This window comes from Oryza sativa, chromosome 2, assembly GCF_034140825.1.
Source record: "Oryza sativa Japonica Group chromosome 2, ASM3414082v1".
Taxonomy (NCBI): Eukaryota; Viridiplantae; Streptophyta; class Magnoliopsida; order Poales; family Poaceae; genus Oryza; species Oryza sativa.
In genome coordinates, this window is record NC_089036.1 from 27414959 (window position 1) to 27439041 (window position 24083).

Consider the following 24083-nt stretch of genomic DNA (forward strand, 5'->3'; position numbering starts at 1 on the left):
AGTGCTTCCTTGAAAATTCCTCAGCCCTGTAAAATCTTGCCAATGAACCATCCAGCTCACATTTGCATGATAATAATCGTTGATGAATTTGGCATGTGGCAACATCAAAAAAGAAAAATCATAGTTGCATCTGCATCATCAGAGCAGAATATGTTAGTGAGTAGTGTTCTGTTTTTTCACAAATAGTGAGTAGTGTACTTACGTGGTGTTTGGGAAGGAGGGACTAAACTAAGTCCTTCCCAAACACCACATTAAGCAGAATATGGGCCTGTTTGGTTGGTGCCACATTTTGCCACTCTTGAGGTAGGTTAGTTTGACCAAATGTAGTTAGTGTTTGGTTTGTTTCTATAACTTTGGCATGCCACACTTTCTACTCTTTTGATCCCACTAGTCATAGACCCTTTTCTTAGCCAAAGTTTGCTAAGTGTGGCTATCAAATTTTAAGCCACACAATTTGCATCTTGCCATACCTTTGGTAAAAAACTGTGGTAATTTGAGGTGGGCATCCAAACAGCCCCTATATGCACCCGATGGCTCGAAAGGGAAAAAGGAAAAAATCCTGCCGATACAAGGAAAAGAAGAATGTCAGCACTTTTTTAGATAATGAAAAAAAAAGAGAATATCAGCACTTATTAGGCGAGCAATAGAATTGCGCGCGTAAACAGTGACGTGAATCGGCCTGAAAGCCCACGGTACGTGCGGCCGGCGTTCCGCGTTCCGTGACGACAATGAGAATAGACGCTTCTAGAACATACAGAACAACTTCTTTTCGCCTGCTCGTGATGTTCCGTTCACATTTCACAGCCGTTTATTAGAGAGAGATCACGAAAAACTCCCCAAAAATGGCGTGGGCTACGACTACGAGGCTAAGATACCAGGGTTTATCCTTCTCCTCGTTGTATCTGCTTGTACCGATATCAGTCAGAAAAAAAAAAGAAAGAAAGTTTGCACTAAACGTGTTTTTTCAATTTTCAGTACTCCTACGTACTCCGTACAGTTGGATGCCGATCGGACGGCGGAGTGCAGCTCGTTGACCCAGCCGATTTCGTTCACACGTGGCGGCCGCGCGACGCGGGACGTGGCGCGGGGAAGCCCCCACCACCACTGGGCCCAACGCCGCAGGGCAACGCGTCCACACTTCCGCCGCGCATCGCTTTCACAGGCAACCTCAACCAACACTCGGGACTGGGAGGGAAGGAAGATTTTACACACACCGGACTTACCGCTATAAAGCGCGAAGGCCCCCCATCCACGATGCCGTCTCGCACCGCCCCGTTCATCTCTCGCCTCCGGCTCCTCCGAACCGCCGCCGCCCTCTCCCCGTTCTCGTCCTCCGCGCCGCCGCGGCACAGCCCCCGCATCCTCCGCGCTATCCCTGTCGGTGCGCCTCACCCGCCGCGCGTCTCCGCAGCCGTCTCGCCGCTGGTCCGTCCGGTCGCCGCCGGGTTCGCGCTGTTCAGCATGGCCACCGCCGCCTCCTCCGCCGCATCCGTCCACGACTTCACCGTCAAGGTCTGCACTGCCTCCTGCCCTCCTCAAAACTTGGACACCCCTTTCCCCTCTGGTGATTTGGTCCCCTTTCAGCAGCGAGAGACTGAAGCTTTATACCCATACCCCATACCCCTCTGGGGGAAAGTATTTGCACATCGATGCCTCCGTGATGCTGCTACGATTCGGCCCTTTTGGGACTTCTTAAGCCAATATCTTTTTGGTTTTAGCTGCAGATTTTTTTACCCAAATCTTTGGAGGTTTTCTACAAGCTGTTATACTGCTTGAATTGTGATCCTAATGTTTAAAGGACTATGCTTTTTGGTGTTTGCAGGATGCAAGTGGCAAAGATGTGGACCTGAGCACCTTCAAGGGGAAAGTCCTCCTTATCGTCAATGTTGCATCTCAGTGGTACCAATTATTACCAATCCCTCACCTCCACAGTGTCTACGTTTTAATTTTGTAAACTTGGAAATTATTCTAGAATGCATAATGTGATTTATCTTTTTCATGTTGAAATGTTCCATGAACAACGAAACCTTGGAACCCTAGTACTGCGTTATCAAGCGCTTAAGTTGAATGATATGCTCATTTGATGCCTAATATAATGTATATTTTCGATCAAACTTCCATTCATGTTGCAAAGTAAAGATGCCGAATTTATATGGTTTCATATGGAACACATTCGAGTTTCTATCTAGGCCATATGAGACAAATCGAAATTTGAAGTATTGTTCTGCTAAATGAAACTTTAAAAAGAGCCATGGTAGTGTTTGTCCCGGAGGATCAGCCTTTGCATGTAGATTATCGATATATGGAAAAAATAATAATCTGGTCAGCAGGTAAGTTGGTTTTAGCTGGACAACAGGATGTTGATCTCTTGCCAATTGGAAAGTTTGTGCAGATTGTCATACCATTAACTATTTTTCTATTTGCGTCTCATCCTCCTTGTGTTAAGGGATACATGTTCTTTAGAGGACGGCCATTTTTTTTTTACTAATTTTAAAGACCAATGAGATGCAGATATAATAAAATAACATACAAACTGATATCATTATCCTCAAATTAAGAAATCTTGTTGCTCTCTGTCATTGTTGCAGTGGCTTGACCAATTCCAACTACACGGAGCTGAGCCAGTTGTATGAGAAGTACAAGGACCAGGGTGAGTGTTAGATGCATCTCATCATTTGTTCCCTCATTATGAAATCTCTCTTGTGCGCTGAATTGCTCATATGTTCTTTCATTTGGAGTTTATGACCAACCAATTGCTAATGTCATTGTCAATTTGATTTGACGACAGGTTTTGAGATCCTTGCTTTCCCATGCAACCAGTTTGGTGGACAGGAACCTGGCACTAATGAGGAGATTGTCCAATTTGCTTGCACCCGCTTCAAGGCCGAGTATCCAATTTTTGATAAGGTAAATTTGGGCACATTATACCACTACCTCTTGCATTTTTGCACTTTTTTTTTCATTTATCTTTCAAGCGGAAAGAAACAACTAACTCAAGTATATGTTCACCTTCCAGAGCCGTCATAATATTTTAAAGGAAATTAATCCCATTCCGAAAGTGTTCCCTTTCATATGTAGCCTGTGATGTATTTCCAGATACTTGTCTAGTACTTAAAAGGAAATTGATCAAGTCCATGAAGTTTTTATCCGATTCTTATGCATTTCGTATGATGTATGCGATCGATAAGCCTGATACCAGTTTTATCCTTTCATTTATCACAAGAAAGAATCATGGATGTTTATAATGTGATGATCAATTGATTTTTATTGTTTAGAGAGGTGAGATCTAGAAGTTCTAACTACCATTATCTTAATAGGTTGATGTTAATGGTGACAACACTGCACCCATCTACAAGTTTCTGAAGTCCAGCAAAGGTGGTCTTTTCGGTGACAATATCAAATGGAACTTCTCCAAGTTCTTGGTCGACAAAGAGGGGCGTGTTGTGGAGCGCTATGCGCCAACTACTTCTCCACTCAGCATGGAGGTAAATCCCGAGCTCCAAGTGGGTGTAATTTGAGTTCCATCTCATCAAGCTTCCTTGCCTTCACTTACAGCGATTGCTTTAATCATATTACAGAAGGACATCAAGAAGCTGCTTGGAAGTTCTTAAAACCTTACCGCCGGCGCCACCAGATGCACTGCTGCGTTGCATTGAGCACTTGGAACTTCCAATAATGTTGTAATAAAACTGTGCTTGGAATTGCTGTATTTTCATTTGCGTAGCCCTGCTGTGTAATGTATAAAGTATTAACGTGTAATGAAATTGGCTTACTGCATCACTTTGCCCCTTTATTGAAATATTATCTCCTGTATCTGTGTTCGTTATTGAGACCTGCGACTGCGATGAGCAAGTTTTGACGTGTAACGTGTACTCGTTCTATCTGTGCATATACTGTTTTATTAGCTTTGTGCTGTGGTTACAGGTTTGCAGCCAACAATATCTGAACCTTGGCATATTTGACAAGGTCTGACAACAATCTCTGAAACTTGGCATATTTGACAAGATTTGAGGAGAAGTTTTTCCAACACAAGTACACAACACCCCAATGTTACACATGACTCAAACTATCATTACTTCTTTTATCAGCAAATATCCCAAATTACCTGCAAGTATCTGCTACTCTGAACTTTACGGACCAAGATAAAATATCACGTTATGTCGTTTCTTTGTCAAATTGAATACTCTCTATGTTGTAGTATCACCAGTACATTTTGTTTACAACTTGGTTTCATATATCTCGTAATAGCATTTTCTCAAGTCGGGATATTTGCAATGACATGAATCTAATTAGGTCTGGTTTAGTTCTCAACTTTTTCAAACTTCTAATTTTTTATTACATCAAAACTTTCTTATACACCTAAACTTCCAACTTTTCTATCATAACATTCTAATTTCAATCAAATTTTTAATTTTAACGTGAACTAAACACACCCTTAACCTTTTGTCAAACTGCCTCGGCGCCCGCGGGGTAAAGGAGAGTAGTCAACTGGTCGATCGATCTGCCCTCCGTCGACACGACGACACCTATCCATCCGTCTCGGCGTCCGCTGTTCCGCCTGCGCCGTAGCATCGCGCCGATATCCATTACGCTACTCCCCTTGCGAGTTGCGACTGCGAGCAGGCGGTGGCGCCGAGCCCGTCTTCTCGGCCTCGACTCCCATCTCCTCGCTAGTTCTCACCCGCGCCTGCGTCGATTTCCATCCATCCCGCGAGGAGAGCTTCCATCCAACGGTGCCGGCTTCTCTAAATACAAGCTCACTCGGTCCGGCCCACACACCCCAACTCGGCACACATCTTCCAAGTCTCCAGCGAAGTCTCCCCCCTCCCTCCCACTCGTGTTCGGCATCTCGACGGCGGCCAGGCCGCCCCAAAACCCACGCGGATCCCTCTTGATGCAGGCCGCCGCGTAGCCTGTCGGATCGGAGCGGCGAGGCGGGGAGGGAGGGACCCGGATCGGCGGGGTGCGCGTGCTCGTACCCCCCATGGAGGCGGCACGTGGGGCCCGATCCCGGGTTCCGGTGGCGGCGGTGGTAGCGGTGGTGCTCGTGGCAGGGCTCGCCGCGGGCGGCTCCGCGGCTGAGATCCGGCGGCAGAAGAACGTGCAGGTGGCGCTCCGGGCCAAGTGGGCCGGCACGCCGCTGCTGCTCGAAGCCAGGTGAGTGGTTGGTTTGCTCGATTTGCTGGTGTATGTGGCTCTGTTTGGTCGAGAGATGTCAATTTGACTTTGATTAGTGTTTCTCATTTGAATCTGATATGTGAGGGTTTAGCATTGAGAACCTGGCGTATCGCAAAACTGCGAGCAAGCCATTCGGTTGATGTATATATATATATTTTTTAGAAAAAATAGAGCTGCCCAAGTAGAAAACACGCCATGCTTAGCTGCCTGTTTCTCACATAAAATTTTTACTAGTACTGGGATGATGTGGAACGGGATCTGTACACTGACACACCTAGATTCTGAATTTTGATTGGTCACCAGTACACTTTTCCTATGTTTAAATCGGGTGATTTTGCGGAATTGAATCCTCATAAATTATGAAATTATTTGGAGCAAAATTTTAGGTTTATGAGGTTTTTGGTACCATGTTATTTTTTGCTCGCTCGCTATTGTTCTGCATTTGAATTTTGTGGCCGCTTCACTGCTTGTGTGAAATTGAATTTTATTTTAAGTATTGGACTAGTCTCAAGTTGTTCATATTAGTGAATAATGACACTATACTTGGTGTATTTTTTGCAACCCCAGTAATTTTTGTACAACTCAAGTGCTATTTATGTATACCCAAATTCTGGCTGCTACTGATTTTATGGTGCTCTGGACAAGCCAGTGTATTTATCTTAGCTCAAATACTACAGAACTTATATATATATATGTATATATATATATAAATATATATAAATATATATAAATATATATAAATATATATAAATATATATATAAATAAATAAAATTAATTAATGAATGCATTTTCATTGTAACGACTAATGCTGGTGGGTGCAAGTAAATACTGTTTCCCTATAAGCTATATGCTTTTCGTGTAAAGTGTAAACATAAACATTCAGCTTGTATATGAGCACTTCGCAGCAGTGGTAACCTGGTTAATGTTACTTGTTATTTTCCAAGAGGTACTTAATATATCTTATGTTCTCGCTTTTGTTAGTGAACTGCTTTCAAAAGAATGGAAGGATCTATTTTGGGATTTTATTGACCATTGGAAGGAACTCGATAAGGCATCTGAATGTTTGACAGCCAAGTGTTGTGTTCACAAGATTGTTGAGGATGCCCGCTCATTTCTGAGTGAGCCACTGGCTTCAATTTTTGAGTTCTCACTTACCCTTCGGTCAGCATCGCCAAGGTTAGTGCTCTACAGGCAGCTTGCGGAGGAGTCATTATCCTCTATTCCTGTTAAAGATGGCACTTTGGAGCAAACCTCTGGTCCTAGTACTGGGGAAAATTTTCATGAGGCTGTTAAAGGAACTTGCTGCTGGGTAGACACGGGGAGTGCTCTATTATTCAACTCAGCTGATCTACGCAAATGGCTTGATGGCTTGGGCAAACTGTAAGTATCTTCTGTTCTTTTTTTTGATCTCTTTGTTAGGGCTGTAAATGGGCAACTGAGAATATTTGCTGAGCAGAGCTGTGGACTCCACTCAACAACCTGAACTCTTTGAGTTTGACCATATATATCCTCAATCAAATATTACTGCTCCAATTGCTATATTTTATGGGGCTTTTGGGACAAAATGCTTCAAAGAGCTGCATGTTCACCTGGCAGAAGCATCAAAGCAGGTAACCGTTCTCCAATGTATTTAAGAGTGTATGAAATCCTGAGCAAACAACGAGCTCTAGAAAGTAGAGGGATAAGGTCCATAACATTACCATGGCATTGCATATTAAATTTCTGTTCCCATTTACTCATGATTCTTGAACTCTTTCTTTTATTATTTCAAAAGGTATTTTATTGTTTTCTTTGGCTATTGCTTCTGTTCTATAGCTTTTCTACGTCATACATAATTTCCTTTGCTGTAGCTCTCTAATATGCATTATATGTTTTTTCTAGGGAAAAGTAAGATATGCCCTGCGCCATGTCCTGCCATCTGGATGTCAGGCTACATCTAGCTTCTGTGGTTCTGTTGGTGCTATAGATGCAGTCACTTTGAGTGGATATGGTGTGGAACTTGCTCTCAAGAACATGGAATACAAGGCCATGGATGACACTGCTATAAAGAAGGGTAACACTCCCATGCATTTTATCACTCCTCACCCTTTTTTATATTAAGAAAGCAAATCTGTTATGAAATTCTCAAGTAAATCTGCACCAGATCCTTTTATCTGAAATAAATCAATAAAGTAGCCAATAAGGAATTATATTATATTCCTCTTCAGTTTGGTTGGGTGGATTATGCGTTGTTGACATCATGAAGACCCGAACTTTATTGCATATTTTATTTGAAATACTGAATGAACAGCATTTTCCACTCCCAGGTGTTGCTCTGGAAGATCCTAAGACTGAAGACCTCAGTCAAGAAGTCAGAGGATTTATATTTTCCAAGATTTTGGTCTGCTTCTTTCAGTCAATAAATCTAACCACATGGACTTTGATGTGATGCACAAATGGATGGTATTGACAATATCTTTTTACCTCATTGTGCATCCAGGAACGCAAACCAGCGTTAAATGCTGAGATAATGTCCTTCAGGGATTATCTGTTGTCATCGACAGTATCTGACACACTTGAAGTATGGGAACTCAAAGGTAGTGTTGTGATAAGCTGATGAGCATTCCTGACACTTCCTCATGATTCTATTTTTATTCCAATGTTTTGTTATTCAATGGTATAAGAGTGCCTTTTTAATTTGTGATAATCTCCATACTGCAGACTTGGGTCATCAGACAGCGCAGAGAATCCTCCATGCATCGGATCCTTTACAGTCAATGCAGGAAATTAATCAAAATTTCCCCAGTATAGTTTCATCACTGTCACGGATGAAGGTGGATGCTTTTTCTGAGCTCACTTTAGATGTCTAGATGTGCTCATAAGCAATGAACTGTTGGTTATATATATGTTTTGTTGGGGAGATGAAAATTTTGTTTTTGAATACATTCGTATGAACTATTTCTGCATGAAGAATATTAATGACGATTTCATGTTTGTACAGCTTGATGATTCAATCAAGGATGAAATAATTGCAAATCAGCGAATGGTTCCACCTGGCAAGTCATTGATGGCTTTGAATGGTGCTTTGATTAATATTGAGGATCTCGATCTTTACCTGTATGTTACACTGTATTTCCGAGATAACAATGTTTCTGATTATTTAATATGTTTTCCCACTTTCATTAGCCAAGTAAATTAGCAGATTTCTTCTTGTCTGATGCACACCAAAGTTGATTATTTCCTTCACACTTGGTTTTGGTGTGAATCACTGTATTCTATAACACTTTGCAATTAACTCCTCTACACCACCTGTTGTTAGAAAACATGCTACAGAGCAAATGGTAACTGTAAACCTACGACGAAATGATATTCTACAATTCAACAGCTGCCTGGAGAGATTGTTGACAAGAATAATAACACAATACAGCTTTTATATGGTGTTAGTCATTTGATGCATAAGAAGATAAAAGTCCAATCAGTTTTATAGTTGCGCATGTTGCAAATATTCAGTGCATCACATTGTTTGAGAGTTTTCTCCTCAATCTGTTTGCTCATATAGGCCATACAGATTTTTATTTGTCTGGACATAATAATTTGGTATTTATCCTGTTTCTCACATTTCCCGAACACTAAATTTGCATATTTAACTAATAGAGCACACATTTCCGGGAACCTGATTCTGTTTTGCTAACTTTAGTAATTCATCTATCTTAAAATTGTTACCAGATTTCTGACTAATATCATACTCTATTTAACTAATAGAGTACACATTTGATTCTGGTTTGTCTGACAGGTTGATGGATATGGTCCATGAGGAATTATCTCTTGCTGATCAGTTTGTCAAACTAAAGGTGAATTTTGATAAATGTGCTATTAAACATGTTTAATGGGTTGTCCTTGGCTCCTTCCAAGAGATTTACTTTTGATGGTTGTTCCTCTTAACATCCCAGTTATGAGGAATGCATGAACACCTGTCTACCAGTGTTGATAATTCGAACCTGTTGGAAAAAAAAACTAGTTTGACAACTTTTGGTGAAATGCAACGCCTAAGTGTGAAATGCTGTATAACTGCAGAATACACCAGATTGATGATATTTCTTGGTTATACTCAAATAACATATTTGTTTCTAATTGCTTTTTTTATGATAAATGTTATTTAAGTTCTTAATCTCTTACAATGTTGGATATTTATGGTGTGGACTGTCAAGTTGTGAAATCCTGCACCAAACATATTTGCCTAAAAACTATTATTTTCTTTTGTTTCATTTGTTTATAGGGAATACATTTTTATTTACTTTCTTATGAGGTGTAACTTATTTCGTAATTAATTTCAAATGCCTACCAGATTCCTGGAAGTGCTGTCCACAAGATCCTGTCAGCTGCTCCACCAACAGAATCTAACTCGTTCCGTGTTGACTTCCGGTCTTCCCATGTTCATTATCTTAATAACTTGGAGGAAGATGCGTTATATAAAAGGTGGAGAAGCAACATCAATGAGGTTTTGTTCTTTTCTCTTTTATTAACACCATTGAAATAAGATTGTCATTAGAATGTTGCTTTGCTGTGCCAAGTCAAATGAGGGACTACAACCTTCTATTTCCAAGGCTTTAGGAATTACTAGAGAACTAAGAATATATCCTTATACTCATTACTCCCTCCGTCCCACAATAGTTGTCTTTCTAGGTTGATTAGCATAGATTAAGATTTGAGAAGAAAAGACTATAATACTATAATACCCCTTATTTGAATGGGAGTTGGAGGATGTGCAAGGGTAAAAAGAGAAGAAATTTGAATAGGAGATGATTGATGGGACTGCTATTACTCAAAAGTGACACCTATTTGGGACATATTTTGTATCCTAGAAAGACAACTATTTTGGGACGAAGGAAGTATGAAATAGATATCTTGCTTGACAACACTGATATCCTGTTTTGGTATGATAGGTTCACTATTAATTCTCAAGCTTAGCTTTCCATGGCTGATATATGTCAACAGTATATCTTAATGTTTTTTAGTTTGTACTACTACAAAAGTTCACGTTTACCATACATGTGAAATCTAAATATTAGTGGTTTTGCATATGCTATTCAACATTGGTTGCTTGTGTTTTCTTTTCTGCATTTTCTCGTTTTCGAGAAAATTGTATGACGCAACTATACCAACCTTAATTAATTACTATTACTTACTAATTGTTTCTTCTTCCTTTGCAGCTATTGATGCCAGTCTTCCCTGGTCAGATGCGCTACATCCGCAAAAATCTATTCCATGCTGTTTATGTGCTTGATCCTGCTTCAGTCTGTGGTGCAGAGGCTAGTCTCTTTCTTACCTTCCAGTTTTATGTTTTTGTCTTTTTAACCTGGAGCCTTTTTCTAACTGGGTGTCCTGTTGCCATTTCTCTTTAAATCTTTACAGACCATTGACATGGTTCTATCTCTATACCAAGATAGTGTCCCTATAAGGTTTGGCATTATATTGTATTCTTCAAGGCTTATTAGTGTTATTGAAGAAAATGATGGCAATCTTCCAGTAAATAATGGGTCTAAGACTGAGGAGGATATTTCTATTTTGGTAATCATTTTTTTTAATTTACTTTGAATTCTTGAGATCATTGTTTGATGTGTAGAGCATGAAACTGGTGTTGCATTATAATTACTTGAGTTATTTACCTTATATTTTCATTAAATACTACTAATGCTCGAAGGAATCAAGTGTACATTACATTATACAATATTAAAGGGGCGTCCTATATTTAATGTAATACACATTTTATGTTAGTCTGATGCCTATGTGGTCCTTTTTCTTTTTTCCTGTTGATAAATAAACATTTACATACCGTGTCCTTGCAACCTACATGTTCTGGTAGTTCCATTTTTCGTGACTTACCATTATGTACATATGTGGTGCACACGACCCATGTTTTCTATTGATAGGACGATTCACAGCATAATAAGATTATAATTTTAGGGATTCCTAGTAACAGTATATTGCAATTAGTAGGTCCATGTAATTATTCTGAACTGGAAGGGATACACAGCAGCAGAAGATTACAGTTAGTATGTCCTATGTACTATTTTAAACTATAAGGGGTATGAACATAAGAAAGGGAAATCTATGAATATGCGTCATCGTACAATATGATGCAGCACATTTCCTAGTGGTGTTGACTAGTGAGATGGATTATAACCTTAATTGCCTCATAAAAGGAATTGATGCACCATGTTTCCCTTTTTGCAGATAATAAGGCTATTCCTGTACATCAAGGAAACATACTCAACGCAGTTGGCATACCAGTTCCTAAGCAATGTGAGTGCACATAACATATTTGATTTGCTATTTATAAACTAGAAAATTCAGCTTGAGTGGATATGGTGGCAAAAGAAGGAAACGTGTATCTTTCAATACTTGAATATATCTTTTTTCTGTATGCTAGACCAATTTCATGTCTAAAAGAATTTGAGCTTTGGCATATTTTCTCTTCTTTTTGGCATAAAATACAGTGCTTCTGTTAGTTTTCATCATCCTCTCTGCCTTGTGCCTTCCATGAGTGATGACATTTGTGTTAAGTTTTGTGCTAAGCTTATTGTGGTGTAAAAAATCATTGCAAACTGTTCATCATAATTGACAGAGCTTAAAAACATGTGGAAGAGGTGTCTGCTAGACTTTTAATTTTGCTGAACAACCCTTTCACCAATTTTTCATCTGAAGTAAAAGTTGAGATTTGTTTTATATATCCTTTCATGATTAGTTCTCTTTCTTTCTTTTTTGTTTCTTCGGAAAATTGATAATGGTTGATGGAATTACATGTCTGACATGGCTCTAAGAAATTGGAATGTAGTGGCATTTGTCTATTGTTATGTTGCATATTGATCCTTGAATAATATTGCTCAGGTGGGCATGTTACAGTTTCCATCTAAAATATCACTAGTGAAATCATGATCATGTTCTTTACGTTATATTTGCTATTTAATTGTCTTGCCAATCTGTGCACACTCTAGATGTTCTTCGTTTCCTATAGTTCTAATCCTTGTGATATTTTCTTCTCCAGATACATAAATCACAGAACAGTGGTGATGACTATAATGAAGAGTCTGTGGAAGCTCATCATGTTGAAGGGGCATTTGTTGATTCCTTATTGTAAGCTCATTCACTGAATTCAATATTTTGTTGGAGATAATTGTTCAAATATATTTAACATGTTTTCCTTGTTCTACTAATATTTGGTAATGTACAGGTCAAGTGCTAAATCTCACCCTCAAGATGTGCTGCTAAAGTTGCAAAAAGAGAACATGCACAAACAAGAGGCTGAAGAAAGTTCTCGTTTTGTTCACAAACTTGGGTTGTATAAACTCCAGTGTTGCCTATTGATGAATGGACTTGTGCATGAATCAAGCGAGGTAGTTAATTATTCAACTTAAACTTTGGTAGCAGCTGGCCTATAATGTTAAATTTAAGAACAATGACTTGTCTATTCTGCATTTGTAGTGCTCTTATTTTGCTCAACAGCTATGGAATATATCTTTCTATGTTATAACTAATATGATGTCCATTTCATGCGTGATATACTTTTTTAAAGGACGCAACCATGAATGCTATGAACGATGAGCTTCCTAGGATACAAGAACAAGTCTATTATGGGCATATCCAGTCCCATACAGATGTTTTAGAGAAATTTTTGTCAGAAAGTAGCTACAAGCGTTACAATCCATCGGTAAGTACACAGAAATCTAAAAAAATATAGTTTGTTGCCTATCAATCTATTTAACCATAGAAATTTTCTTCTCAGATAACTGGCAAGAGCACTGAGAATAAGAGATTTGTCTCACTAGTTGTACCGTATCATCAGGGAGATTCTACACTTCATGACATTACTTATTTACACTCTCATGGAAGTATGCTTCCTACTTCTTTGGCTGTATCTTGTCATCTACCATTAATGGTTGTTGGTGCTGACATGTTGCTATCAAATCTGTCTGCAGCTACAGATGATGCCAAGCCTGTCACTCATCTAGTTGCTGTTGATATTTCTTCGAAGATTGGGATAAAGTTGCTTCATGAGGCCATACGTTACCTGGTAGATGCAGAAATTGCCTATCGTGCCTATTCCAATGCCATTTATGTTGTTTTCTCACAATAGTATCTTGCCTTTTGACATGATTTAGATGGCTGGGTCAAATAGAGCTCGTGTTGGTCTACTAATTTATGTCCGCAATGATAATCCATCACCTATTTTACATATGAAGGATATCTTCGATAGAACCATTTCATCTTTCAGGTTTGCTCCTCATTTTTGGGTAGATATACAGAATTTGTTTGCTTTACTCTTAACATTGCATACATCTAGTTTGTCTCTGATTTGGATGAGCCAATTTTTGTCCTTAGCTATAAGGAAAAGGTACTGGACTTCCTGCATGAGCTCTGCAAATTTTATGAAGGACAACATGTGCCTTCTTCCGGGGTTGGTGATAAGATTAGCACTATGAGGGAGAAGGTGTATAGCATAGCTGCTGAAACTGGCTTGCCTGTTGATAATTATAAAGCGTGGTTTACAAGTTATTCTCATGATGCAGTCCTCAGAGGAATGAATAAGGTCTTGACTTGAGCTTTCCTATCCTTTTTGTAAATGTCTCCCTTTAACTAAATTGTTAGTATGCGCCATTTTAATTGGCTCGACAAATGCATACATTGAGAGCTTGTACTGAGCTGGAAAAGGCAACCATAGATTAGAAACACGTTAAGTCTTTATATATAAATCAATCTAATTCTTGTACTAGACTGGTTGACCAATTCAGTTCCATTTTGGATGCTAGAGCTAGCTCAAACTTGGTTTGAATGAGATTTACAGCTGTATGAATTACAGAATATTTAGCCATATGGCTCATGTCTTGCTTGGCACCTGAAGATCCCCTAGAAATCAGAATGTAGATGCACCATGTTGAGCACAAAGACACAAACTTAGCCCTGTTTCAATTTCTGTAAGAGCTGAGCCCAACTCCGTGCAGCAACCAGGCTGCATGCAAGGCACAAGCATTTATCTTTTTGCTCATTCTTGGCATGCACTCAGGGATCTCACAACGTGCATACTGTAATCCTAGGTAGATCCTTGGACAGTTGTATCTACCTATTCCTGGCTAGTGTCTGACAAGTTCTCTGCCGGTTCAGGACCAGTTTTGTCTTTCAAACCAAAACTCTTGTTCAACTTTCCATTCATATTTCCCCTACAAGACAGTAGGCTTACCTATTTAAACTTGCCAACAAAAAGACCAGCTTTCAGTGGGAACAAAAAAAAAAGGCATTTTGAATTTTGCTCGCCCTTAATTAAGAACTTCTTAATAAGTTTCTGTCAGTTTCTTATCAAATTCGCTCTGAAACATATCACCTTTTTATTTCTTTGGTTGTGCAGTTGTCTGACTTCTTATTCGGGAAACTAGGGCTTGAATTTGGCAGCAATGCTGTGATTACGAATGGACGGGTAAGCTTTTGTGTCCCCCTTCATTTATTTGTTGATACACGCATACACCAATACATATTGGCCACCATATCTGCCTCCGAGCAGTAAAACAGTGGTACTACTTCACTATTTTGGGAATCTGTGCTCATGATAACAGTTACTTCAATCTGATCTGTCGGCAGCTTCTGTTGTTCATGACTTCATGCTATTCCTTACCTTTCAGGTATTTGTTGTAAATGAAGGAGATTCATTTCTAACTGATGATTTAGGCCTGCTTGAGTCTATGGAGTACGAATTGAGAACAAAACACATTTATGAAATAATTGAAGAGATCGAATGGACAGGTGTCGACCCTGATGACCTGACAAGGTAAGTTAGGCATGTGCTAGTTCCTGTAGCTCTTTCCATTGGGGTTTATTAATGGTCTAACCTGATTGGTGTCTTCAAATGATTAAATTCTCTCTACGTGAGGTGCATATTTGTACTTACACTTTATCTGTTGAACTGTTCGTTCTTTATATTAGAATATTAGCTCCAGAGGCAAGTTCTGTGTTCCTTTTCTTTTCTGTTTTCCTCTCTTTTCCCCAATTTTTCAGATGACAGTAAAACATGAAATATTATATTGAAAAATTAACTGATCTAATAAGCACTTTTATTTGGCGTGGTTCTAATAATAAAAATGTGAAGTTATTTCATTTATTGAGAAATCGTACTATATGTACTTTGTTGGCAGCAAATTCTACAGCGATGTCGCCATGTTGATTTCATCATCAATGTCTATTCGTGAAAGGCCATCCGAAAGAGCCCATTTTGAAATTTTGCATGCAGAGCACAGGTAAATCTCCTTTATGTTTGCATGCATCAACTTTCAGCTGGAATATGTGTTATTGCTTGTTCTGTTCTATTTTACTTGCCTTTTCTGGACATTGACATGGTATCCAATGCACACTTTGCCCACTAATTTCTTTTATTATGCTTATATTTAAACCTCAAGTACCAACCACCGAATTTTTCACTTGAACCAACATAAAGCTTCCACTTGAACCAACATAAAGCTTCCAGTATTGTTGGATGTTATTTTTTTTTTAACTTTAAGCAGTTTGCACTCATCTCCTTCTGTTTCAATCTGCCATGCAGTGCTATTAAACTGAACGGTATGAGTTCAGGTGTTCATATCGATGCTGTCATTGACCCACTAAGTCCTGCTGGGCAAAAACTTGCTCCACTCTTACGCATTCTCTGGAGACAGATTCAGCCGAGCATGAGAATTGTTCTGAATCCTATTGTACGTATATGTTTATTCACCACAACATATAATTCTGCATCTGCATTGAAAGAATTTTCCCATCGTGATTTGAGTAGTTTTTGTTTCCAAGTTTTAATTTCAAGACTGCGGTGAGCTAATAAGTTATTGTACAAGTGCTTGTAAATAATATTCTTTTTAGTAGAAAATAAAGTAGGATCCTCTCCTGCTGTTTTTGGGTAAAAAAAGGTTATCATACAATTGCATGTTGATCTTGTAGAGGCTACTGAGTGCTTTAAGTCTTTACCTATATCGTCAATTAACAGACTTATTTGTTGCTTTGGTTGGATGATGCACTGTAATAATCCATAGTGCTTCTTTTCCGTTACTTTTATTTTGATATGGTTGGTTTGATCTTTGTTGTTACACTTACTATCAATTCAATAACTTCAACATTTTAACCAACTTCAGTAGCTAGAGGTTCGCCGGCATAATTAATTAAATTCATGCTATTCTGTGCCAGCCTTATTTCTTAGTGAATCTGCTCTAATGAATAAGAACGTGATTTTACTTTTGAAAGTTCAATTACATAATGGCACCGACACTCCTTAAATTTACAAAAAATATCGTAATAACCACTGCACTTATCTCATAGTTCTCCTCAACTCTATGATATTTGTTTACATATCAGTTCATTCTGCATCTTGAGTTAATCATGTTCAATTGAATTGTTCATCTATGTGCACAATTCGTGCAAATTTTTGTATAATCTTTAATTGTTCATCTCTGTACACAATTTGTATGCCTTATACTCCCTCCATTCCAAATTGATCTACATATAATTTTTTTGAGATTATTCCTAAATGATCTACATATTTGTGTTCATTCATTAAGTCTATTCGTTATTTGTGCATTGGAGTAAATGGACATTGATGCATGCATCCATGCACACAAGTATTTATAACCCACATGCAATATCTTGATTTGCTGTTGGCTAGGAAATAATGGGATGGTGCATGCATTGAGTTTGTTGCTAGAGTAAATATAGTATGAGAGAGTTATTAGCTTTTCTTGGTCTTAGTGTACCTATGAAATATGTAGATCAATTTGGAATAGAGGGAGTAGATAATAACATGACTTAACACTATAACATGAGTTAGCACTATCTTTTGCTGAAGCTAATGATTGAGAGAAACTATTATTTGTATTGTATTGTTTAAAGTCATATTGCTATGTCTTGGTGGATGAATTTGTTTCTATGCTTGAGCTTGGACTAGCTACAATTCTAACTGCTTTTAAAGCTAACATTAATGGACCATTTTCAGAGTTCTCTTGCGGATCTACCTTTAAAGAACTATTATAGATTTGTTCTTCCATCAATGGTAAGTCTCATATATTTACCGAGCAATAGTGACCGACTGATTTCCTACAATAATACTTGGCCATTTGATTTGCAGGACGATTTTAGCAGTACCGATTATTCTGTGCATGGACCTAAAGCTTTCTTCGCAAATATGCCACTATCGAAAACACTTACGATGAACATTGATGTCCCTGAACCATGGCTTGTTGAACCTGTCATTGCCATGTATGCTACCCATTAAATATGAAGTAAATATCTGAAATGCTATTTTTAGTGTAGCATCATCACCTTCTTTGCTTGTTTTTTTGTGTCAGCCATGATCTGGACAACATTTTATTGGAGAATCTCGGTGATGTTAGAACATTGCAGGCAGTGTTTGAACTTGAAGCACTCCTCTTGACAGGTATAGTCTTTGACAATAATCTCTTTTGGTTCTGGTGGATTATTTTGTTAACAGAAGAAATTCTCTTCAGGCCATTGCAAGGAAAAGGATAGAGACCCTCCCAGGGGTCTTCAGTTTATCCTTGGTACCAAACGAAGACCACACTTGGTAGATACGCTTGTCATGGCCAACTTGGGTTACTGGCAGATGAAAGTTTCCCCTGGTGTATGGTACCTACAATTAGCGCCTGGTCGTAGTGCAGATTTGTATGAGCTACCTTCAAAACTCATTGCCATTGATAGCTTGAGGGGCAAACTTATGCACATTGAAGTTCAAAAGAGAGGAGGAAAAGAGCACGAGGACTTGCTAAATGCTGATGATGACAACCACTTCCAGGAAAAGATGGTCTGTTTCTTATTTAGTTGCAAACATATCCTTGAAACTCTAAACAACATTTCCTTTAAAATCATTTTTAATGCAGGATAACAAAGGCTGGAATAACAACCTTTTGAAGTGGGCTTCTAGTTTCATTAGTGGCGACTCATCATCAAAAAAGAAGGATGAGAAAATCTCTGTAAGGCTTTCTTATGTCAGCTCTTTAAGTTTACTAGCCTGCATGCTACTGCAAACAGTGTATGAAAAGGCAATACCAAGCTTTACTTGGTGCAAGATTTCATGTTTTTCCTTTTGAATTGCTTCTAAACTGTCAATAATTCTATATAAAGAATCACTCCATTGTAATTTTTTTCCTAAGGATACAAGGGAGAAAACGATCCCTCCCCAAGAGTCGAACAATACAACGTATGCTTAAATTCCAGTGACCCCCCCCTCCCCACCCACCCACCCACAAATAAATAAATAAAACCCGACGGATTAAGCTTCTAGGGCAAGCGATCGACAAGGAGTTCATGAAGAGCGTAGGCGCGGGCGTAACACCAAAGGCTGCTCTCCGCTGCAATAGACTGCAGAACGGCTTGTACATTGGGGCGCACCCTCAAAAGCACAAGCATGTCAGTGCTTCCATTTCTCCCAGCTTACTAGAATGAACAGAGAGTTGATCCCCCCTTCCTTAGGTCTTTAGGAGTACCTTTTGTAACTTTGCACCATCAGTTGAAAAGACGCGCGGTAGATTGAGACTCCATTATAATTTTACAAAAGCATTTTGCAAAAAACATGTCTAGTTCAGCCTCTCACAAGTTCTTGGGAACTACTCCCTCCATCCCAAAATAAACTAACTTCTAGAGTTTGAAATTTGTCCCAAAAAAACCAACTTCTACCTTCTTACCTACCATCGGTCCGCAAATTGACAAGTTTTATCTCTTCAATACTCCTCACCTACCCACCCATCAATATAACTTTGCTATTAATTAGGGGCATTTTGGTCTTTTGTCTCTCCCCTTATATTCACCTTGGGAAGCTAGGTTTGGACATTTTGTGGGACACAGTGAGTACACAAGAACTGATACATAATGACACACTAAAAAAATATACATTATATTTAGCTGCTAATTTGGTTTCACTGAAAGGAAGTTGCCGTTTTTTTGAGAAAAATACATTGCAATATAAAAATCTAGAACAGTTGGGATTCTAAACTCTGTAAGAAGTTTGTCTGTTTGACGGAAAGTATATAAAAGGATGTTCTGTGTTGCAACTCTGTCGATGTTATGTGAAAACACAGTATATATGTGTCAATTCCTTCTTTGCCACTCTAAATTTGGTATCATCCCTTATTTGTTACTCGTGTCTCACTGACATGTGGGACCTGGACCCACCTTCCAATGAGATAATGAGTAAGAAAATAGAGATTGGGAAAAAATATAAGAGATTTATCCAATAAACTTACATGTATTATCTTATGCACTCAAAGTGAATCATTTGAGATATGTATCTGGGTATCACAGTTAATAGAGATAGAAGATGAGATGGTCAGTTTGAATTTTGAGTATTGCATAAATCTAAACGCTTGCTTGATGATGGTGAGCGTACATCTAACTACATGTACATCAATGCATTTGAGAAACATTCATCTTTTTATTGCTACTGGATTGCATATATTTCTTTACTTGATATATTTATATAGTACCATGAATATGTTTTTTACAGATTCTAGGAGAATGTTGATTCCCTTTAAAAAGTAACAGATTAGTTCCACTCAAGCTTGTACCTTACATTAAGTGGTTATGTTCTTCATTGTGTGTTAGAAATATCCTTTATTGTGCATTTTTATTCAGGACCTTAAAGCTACAAGACAAGGGGAGACAATCAACATTTTCTCTGTTGCTTCTGGGCATCTGTAAGTGCCCATTGTCCATGTCTATTACTCTACTTCTTAGCTACTTCTATTGCCCATTGTCATTCTCTTTGGATCTTTATGTCGTTTCTGGTGTTTCTTATATTTTATTTTGTATGACACCTTATAAATTTGTAAACCCAGTTTCCTGTTGCTTGCTGGCATTGTTACTTTTTTTACACTAATTACTGGCACTTTTTGATTAACTTGTAATTTAGTTTCTCTGTTGGACCGTACAATCCGGTGTTCTTCCCTAGTCTACTTTTTCCAGAGCAAAGCGCTGGTTATTACCCTACAAAGAACATGTTATTTTGAGAAGTAATGAGAACAGGTGATTTAGCTGCAAAGTGTTCTGTTGCAGGTATGAACGTTTCCTCAAGATAATGATTTTGAGTGTATTAAAGCAAACACAAAGACCTGTGAAATTCTGGTTCATAAAGAATTATCTATCTCCACAGTTCAAGGTACGTGAGCTGCCTTTGCTTGAGTTGAGTATTTAATGAGAAGATATTAGATGTCTGCCTTTAGTTGAGTATTTCATGAGAAGATATTAGATGTCTTCCTTTGAGTTGAGTAATGAGAAGATATTAGATGCCTGTTGTCTAACCAATAATCCAATGGCCAGGATGTCATACCCCATATGGCCCAGGAATATGGATTTGAGTACGAGCTTGTCACATATAAATGGCCAACATGGTTGCACAAACAGAAAGAGAAGCAGCGAATTATATGGGCATACAAGATCTTGTTTCTAGATGTCATATTTCCACTTTCACTGAGGAAGGTATTTTCTTATGTTATATTCATCCTTGTAGATTCATGACCATCCTTATTTATACGTTAACTAAGCCACAGTTCATCGTGATGGATAATATTACTCTGACACTTTCCATGTAGGTTATTTTTGTTGACGCAGATCAAATTGTGAGAGCAGACATGGGAGAACTGTATGACATGAATCTGAAGGGTCGTCCCCTTGCGTATACTCCATTCTGCGATAACAACAAGGAGATGGATGGCTATCGATTTTGGAAGCAAGTAAGTTACCAAATTGTTGTTGGTTACATAATAAATGTTTTTTGGTCAAGTTGTTTGCTAACTCCCTTTTGCTTTCCCTCTGTGAAAGGGTTTCTGGAAAGATCATCTGCGAGGAAGACCATACCACATCAGGTGGGTGTGATCTTTGCATATGGTATGCCAATTCATTCTTTCTGGTTTTGTGTTGTAATTGTTATGATTTGGTGTTATTCCAGTGCTCTTTATGTTGTTGATTTGGCCAAATTTCGGCAAACTGCTTCTGGAGATACTCTACGGGTCTTCTATGAAACACTCAGCAAAGACCCCAATAGTCTCTCAAATCTTGATCAGGTAATTGACCACCGCTAATACATTTATTGATCTACTTAACACATTACAGGGATCATAAGGCTGTACAATTCCAAGTCAACCTGGTTGGCAAACCTGCATGCACAACTGCCTTATCAGGACTACCTGGATTGTACAGTCTCATTTGATGAAATGGATTTTGGTCGGTACTGCTCATTTAGTGGCTGCAGACCTGGATTCACATAAGAATTGGATTTCTTCTAGTGAAACAAGATATGGAAAAAAACTGAATATTAAAACTCAAATAATTTTTATTTTATATTAGGCTATGGTAAAAAAATGTTCTTCAAAAAGAAAACTGTTAGACTTTGCTACCTGACAGAAAATAATTGACAGCATGGCAGAACCTTCTTGTACAGTTGCAAGAGGCATGTTTCATGGCCATCTGAATTCTGAACTCTATTCTGAGACCTGTGATTGCAAGAGGCATGTTTCATAGCCATCTCACTTATCTCTGTTATCGAAACCTAATATCAAAAGTTCATAAAACATCATATGGCGCAATCGTTTGAGTGGGAACCACCAACTAGTTAACCCATAGGTTTCCCATTTTAAATACAAAGTGCAGCTCATTGTCAATTCGCACTAGGACAGCTGGTTTAAGTCTAGCAGAAAATTAAAAAAACTAGTTTGCAGAAACATGCTGTGGTGTGCAGAGATTAATGGAAGAAACTACACAAATGCAGTTTACAGATGTGAACATGTGTGAATGCTTACTTGCAACACCTTTATATTCAGGATCTCCCAAATTATGCTCAGCATACTGTGCCCATATTCTCTCTCCCTCAAGAATGGCTATGGTGTGAATCTTGGTGTGGAAATGCCACAAAGGCAAGAGCAAAAACCATTGATCTTTGCAACAACCCAATGACAAAGGAGCCAAAGCTTCAGGTAAAATTATTTTGCAGTAATAGTCCATATTTTGTTTCCTGTTTCTTGTCTAGAACTAATTTTAAGGTTATAAATCGACTTTCTAGGGTGCCAAAAGAATTGTTCCAGAGTGGGTTGATCTTGACAGTGAAGCAAGGCAGTTCACAGCACGAATCTTGGGAGATAATCCGGAGTCACCAGGAACTACTTCCCCGCCATCTGATACACCAAAGTCAGATGATAAAGGCGCAAAACATGATGAGCTATGATACACCAGCCGCTTTGGAGGCAAGGATTCTTCACACTGACTGTAGTTCTCTGGTGTCCCAGCAGTTAAAATCATATTGCTGGTTCAGGGGGCAATGAAGTGCAGATACCATAATGTGCGAATCAATCGATGATCAATAATCAATGGTGGTGCCATTTTGCATTTTGTAGGGCTAACTGCCGAAAATAGGTTCACGAAGGGGTCTAGTTGGTAGTTTTTCAAGAACTTGTATACATAGAACACTGTAATCCCAATTCGTGTATTAAGATGTTCTTCCTGGGACGCTGTAAAGTTTATTGGCAACTGCCAGTTGAAAGCTAGTATTAGCAATCTGGCAGCCCGAGAATTTTGTAAAAGTTGGCACCCAACAAAGCTCGAGAATGTAAGATACTTTGGTGTTGGTATTCCAAAACATTTGTAGTTTGTGTATTTGATACGTGGAAATTTGATGCTCATTTTTCTAAGATAGGAATTTCGAAAGACGCACCAAAAAAAGGGCGTTGCAGAGTTTGATAAATCTACGATAATTGATAATTTCTCAGGTAAAAGCTACTCCAAATTAAGCAGGCGAGGCATGGAAGCGCCTCTCGAGGGGAGAGGGATTACAGTTATCTATTGTGGGTAGAGGGATTACAGTTATCTATTGTGTTGGGGAAAAATATAGCTCTATTGTGGGTTACTATTAAGATATTATATGAAAGTCGAATTTCTTCCACTCTCATTTGAGAGTGCGAATACAAGGAGGTATTTTGTGTTTGGGAAAGTCAGAAGAAAAAAGGATTTTGAATCCTCCTTTTCCTTTTTCCCTTAGAAAAATAACTCAATCAAAATCCAATTATCTACTCTACAAGAACGAAACGCTATCGGCTAAGAAAACCGATACTGGGATTTTCATTTCGAACAGTGAGCACCACTAGATATTAAACCTGCAAATAAATCTCAGTTAAATTAAAACTATAAACTATACATTCAGATTAGCTGTAAGCAAATTTGTTAATTATTTGCTTTGTTACAATATTACACCACTCTTTTCCTATGTTGCAGTGTAGTGCTTGGATTAAGTTTCATTTATGTGCATTGGGCCTGTTCGATGTGACTACTAGATAGTAGCCAGTAGCTACAATAGCAACACATAATTTCTACCATAGCCACTGCAGTTGGGCAGCCGAACACACCCATTGAACTCAGAAGTACTTCCTCCACCTAAAATATACTAATGCTTAACTTATATATATATATATATTTCATAATATAAGACACAAATGTATGCATGTAATATATTACCATATTCCTCTCCCATGAATTTATTTTTTAAATCTTTCACCCTCGATACATATATTATATTTATTAGAGTGATACAAATAAAAATGTGATATTTTTTTTTCTGTTTTTTTGCGTTAGTAGTAGTTGTTTCTTATATTTGGGATGAAAAAAACCAAGATGAGTAAAACTAATTACTTTCTATTAAGGAAGGAAGAGTTTTCCTATAAAGTTACGGTTCCATCAAGGTCATATATGCTTGACTTCTTTTTTTAGAAAAAAACATTAGCAAAGCTTCCATACGTTGCAACGAAAACACTAAATCTATCACTATCTGCCTATTGGCTTATCAAACGTAGCCAGAATTTAGAAGTTAATTTTGGAGTATATTTTAGCCTTTTTTTTCATTGTTTTC

The 24083-nt window shown here is 38.4% G+C and overlaps 2 protein-coding genes across 2 annotated transcripts; both read left to right on the top strand.

The window, feature by feature from the left end:
* Positions 1-1187: 1187 nt before the first annotated feature.
* On the top strand, positions 1188-3813 carry LOC4330235 (probable phospholipid hydroperoxide glutathione peroxidase). The gene is made up of 6 exons (XM_015767260.2): positions 1188-1512; positions 1823-1899; positions 2589-2650; positions 2789-2907; positions 3318-3485; positions 3579-3813. Exons 1-6 carry the CDS (start codon positions 1255-1257, stop codon positions 3609-3611), a joined length of 717 nt encoding a protein of 238 aa, XP_015622746.1. The 5' UTR covers positions 1188-1254; the 3' UTR covers positions 3612-3813.
* Positions 3814-4560: 747 nt separating this feature from the next.
* On the top strand, positions 4561-22837 carry LOC4330236 (UDP-glucose:glycoprotein glucosyltransferase). Its single transcript, XM_015770009.3, has 37 exons — positions 4561-5157; positions 6161-6559; positions 6636-6789; positions 7061-7232; positions 7486-7559; positions 7659-7755; positions 7880-7992; positions 8160-8275; positions 8952-9009; positions 9504-9656; positions 10369-10467; positions 10571-10726; positions 11393-11461; positions 12204-12292; positions 12390-12552; positions 12732-12866; positions 12942-13047; positions 13135-13229; positions 13318-13430; positions 13538-13745; positions 14559-14627; positions 14830-14975; positions 15340-15441; positions 15744-15891; positions 17175-17231; positions 17307-17437; positions 17527-17615; positions 17686-17999; positions 18076-18168; positions 19826-19887; positions 20246-20348; positions 20510-20668; positions 20782-20922; positions 21011-21054; positions 21138-21252; positions 22009-22161; positions 22248-22837. Exons 1-37 carry the CDS (start codon positions 4985-4987, stop codon positions 22407-22409), a joined length of 4830 nt encoding a protein of 1609 aa, XP_015625495.1. The 5' UTR covers positions 4561-4984; the 3' UTR covers positions 22410-22837.
* The last annotated feature ends 1246 nt before the right edge of the window (positions 22838-24083 follow it).

Excerpts from the sequence above, each read along its gene's own strand:
- LOC4330235 (XM_015767260.2), top strand. The coding sequence starts at position 1,255 with ATGCCGTCTCGCACCGCCCCGTTCATCTCTCGCCTCCGGCTCCTCCGA. Across the intron at positions 1,900-2,588 it reads GTCAATGTTGCATCTCAGTG|TGGCTTGACCAATTCCAACT; the intron begins GTACCAATTATT and ends TCATTGTTGCAG. Across the intron at positions 2,651-2,788 it reads TGAGAAGTACAAGGACCAGG|GTTTTGAGATCCTTGCTTTC; the intron begins GTGAGTGTTAGA and ends ATTTGACGACAG.
- LOC4330236 (XM_015770009.3), top strand. The coding sequence starts at position 4,985 with ATGGAGGCGGCACGTGGGGCCCGATCCCGGGTTCCGGTGGCGGCGGTG. Across the intron at positions 6,790-7,060 it reads TGGCAGAAGCATCAAAGCAG|GGAAAAGTAAGATATGCCCT; the intron begins GTAACCGTTCTC and ends TGTTTTTTCTAG. Across the intron at positions 8,276-8,951 it reads GAGGATCTCGATCTTTACCT|GTTGATGGATATGGTCCATG; the intron begins GTATGTTACACT and ends TTTGTCTGACAG.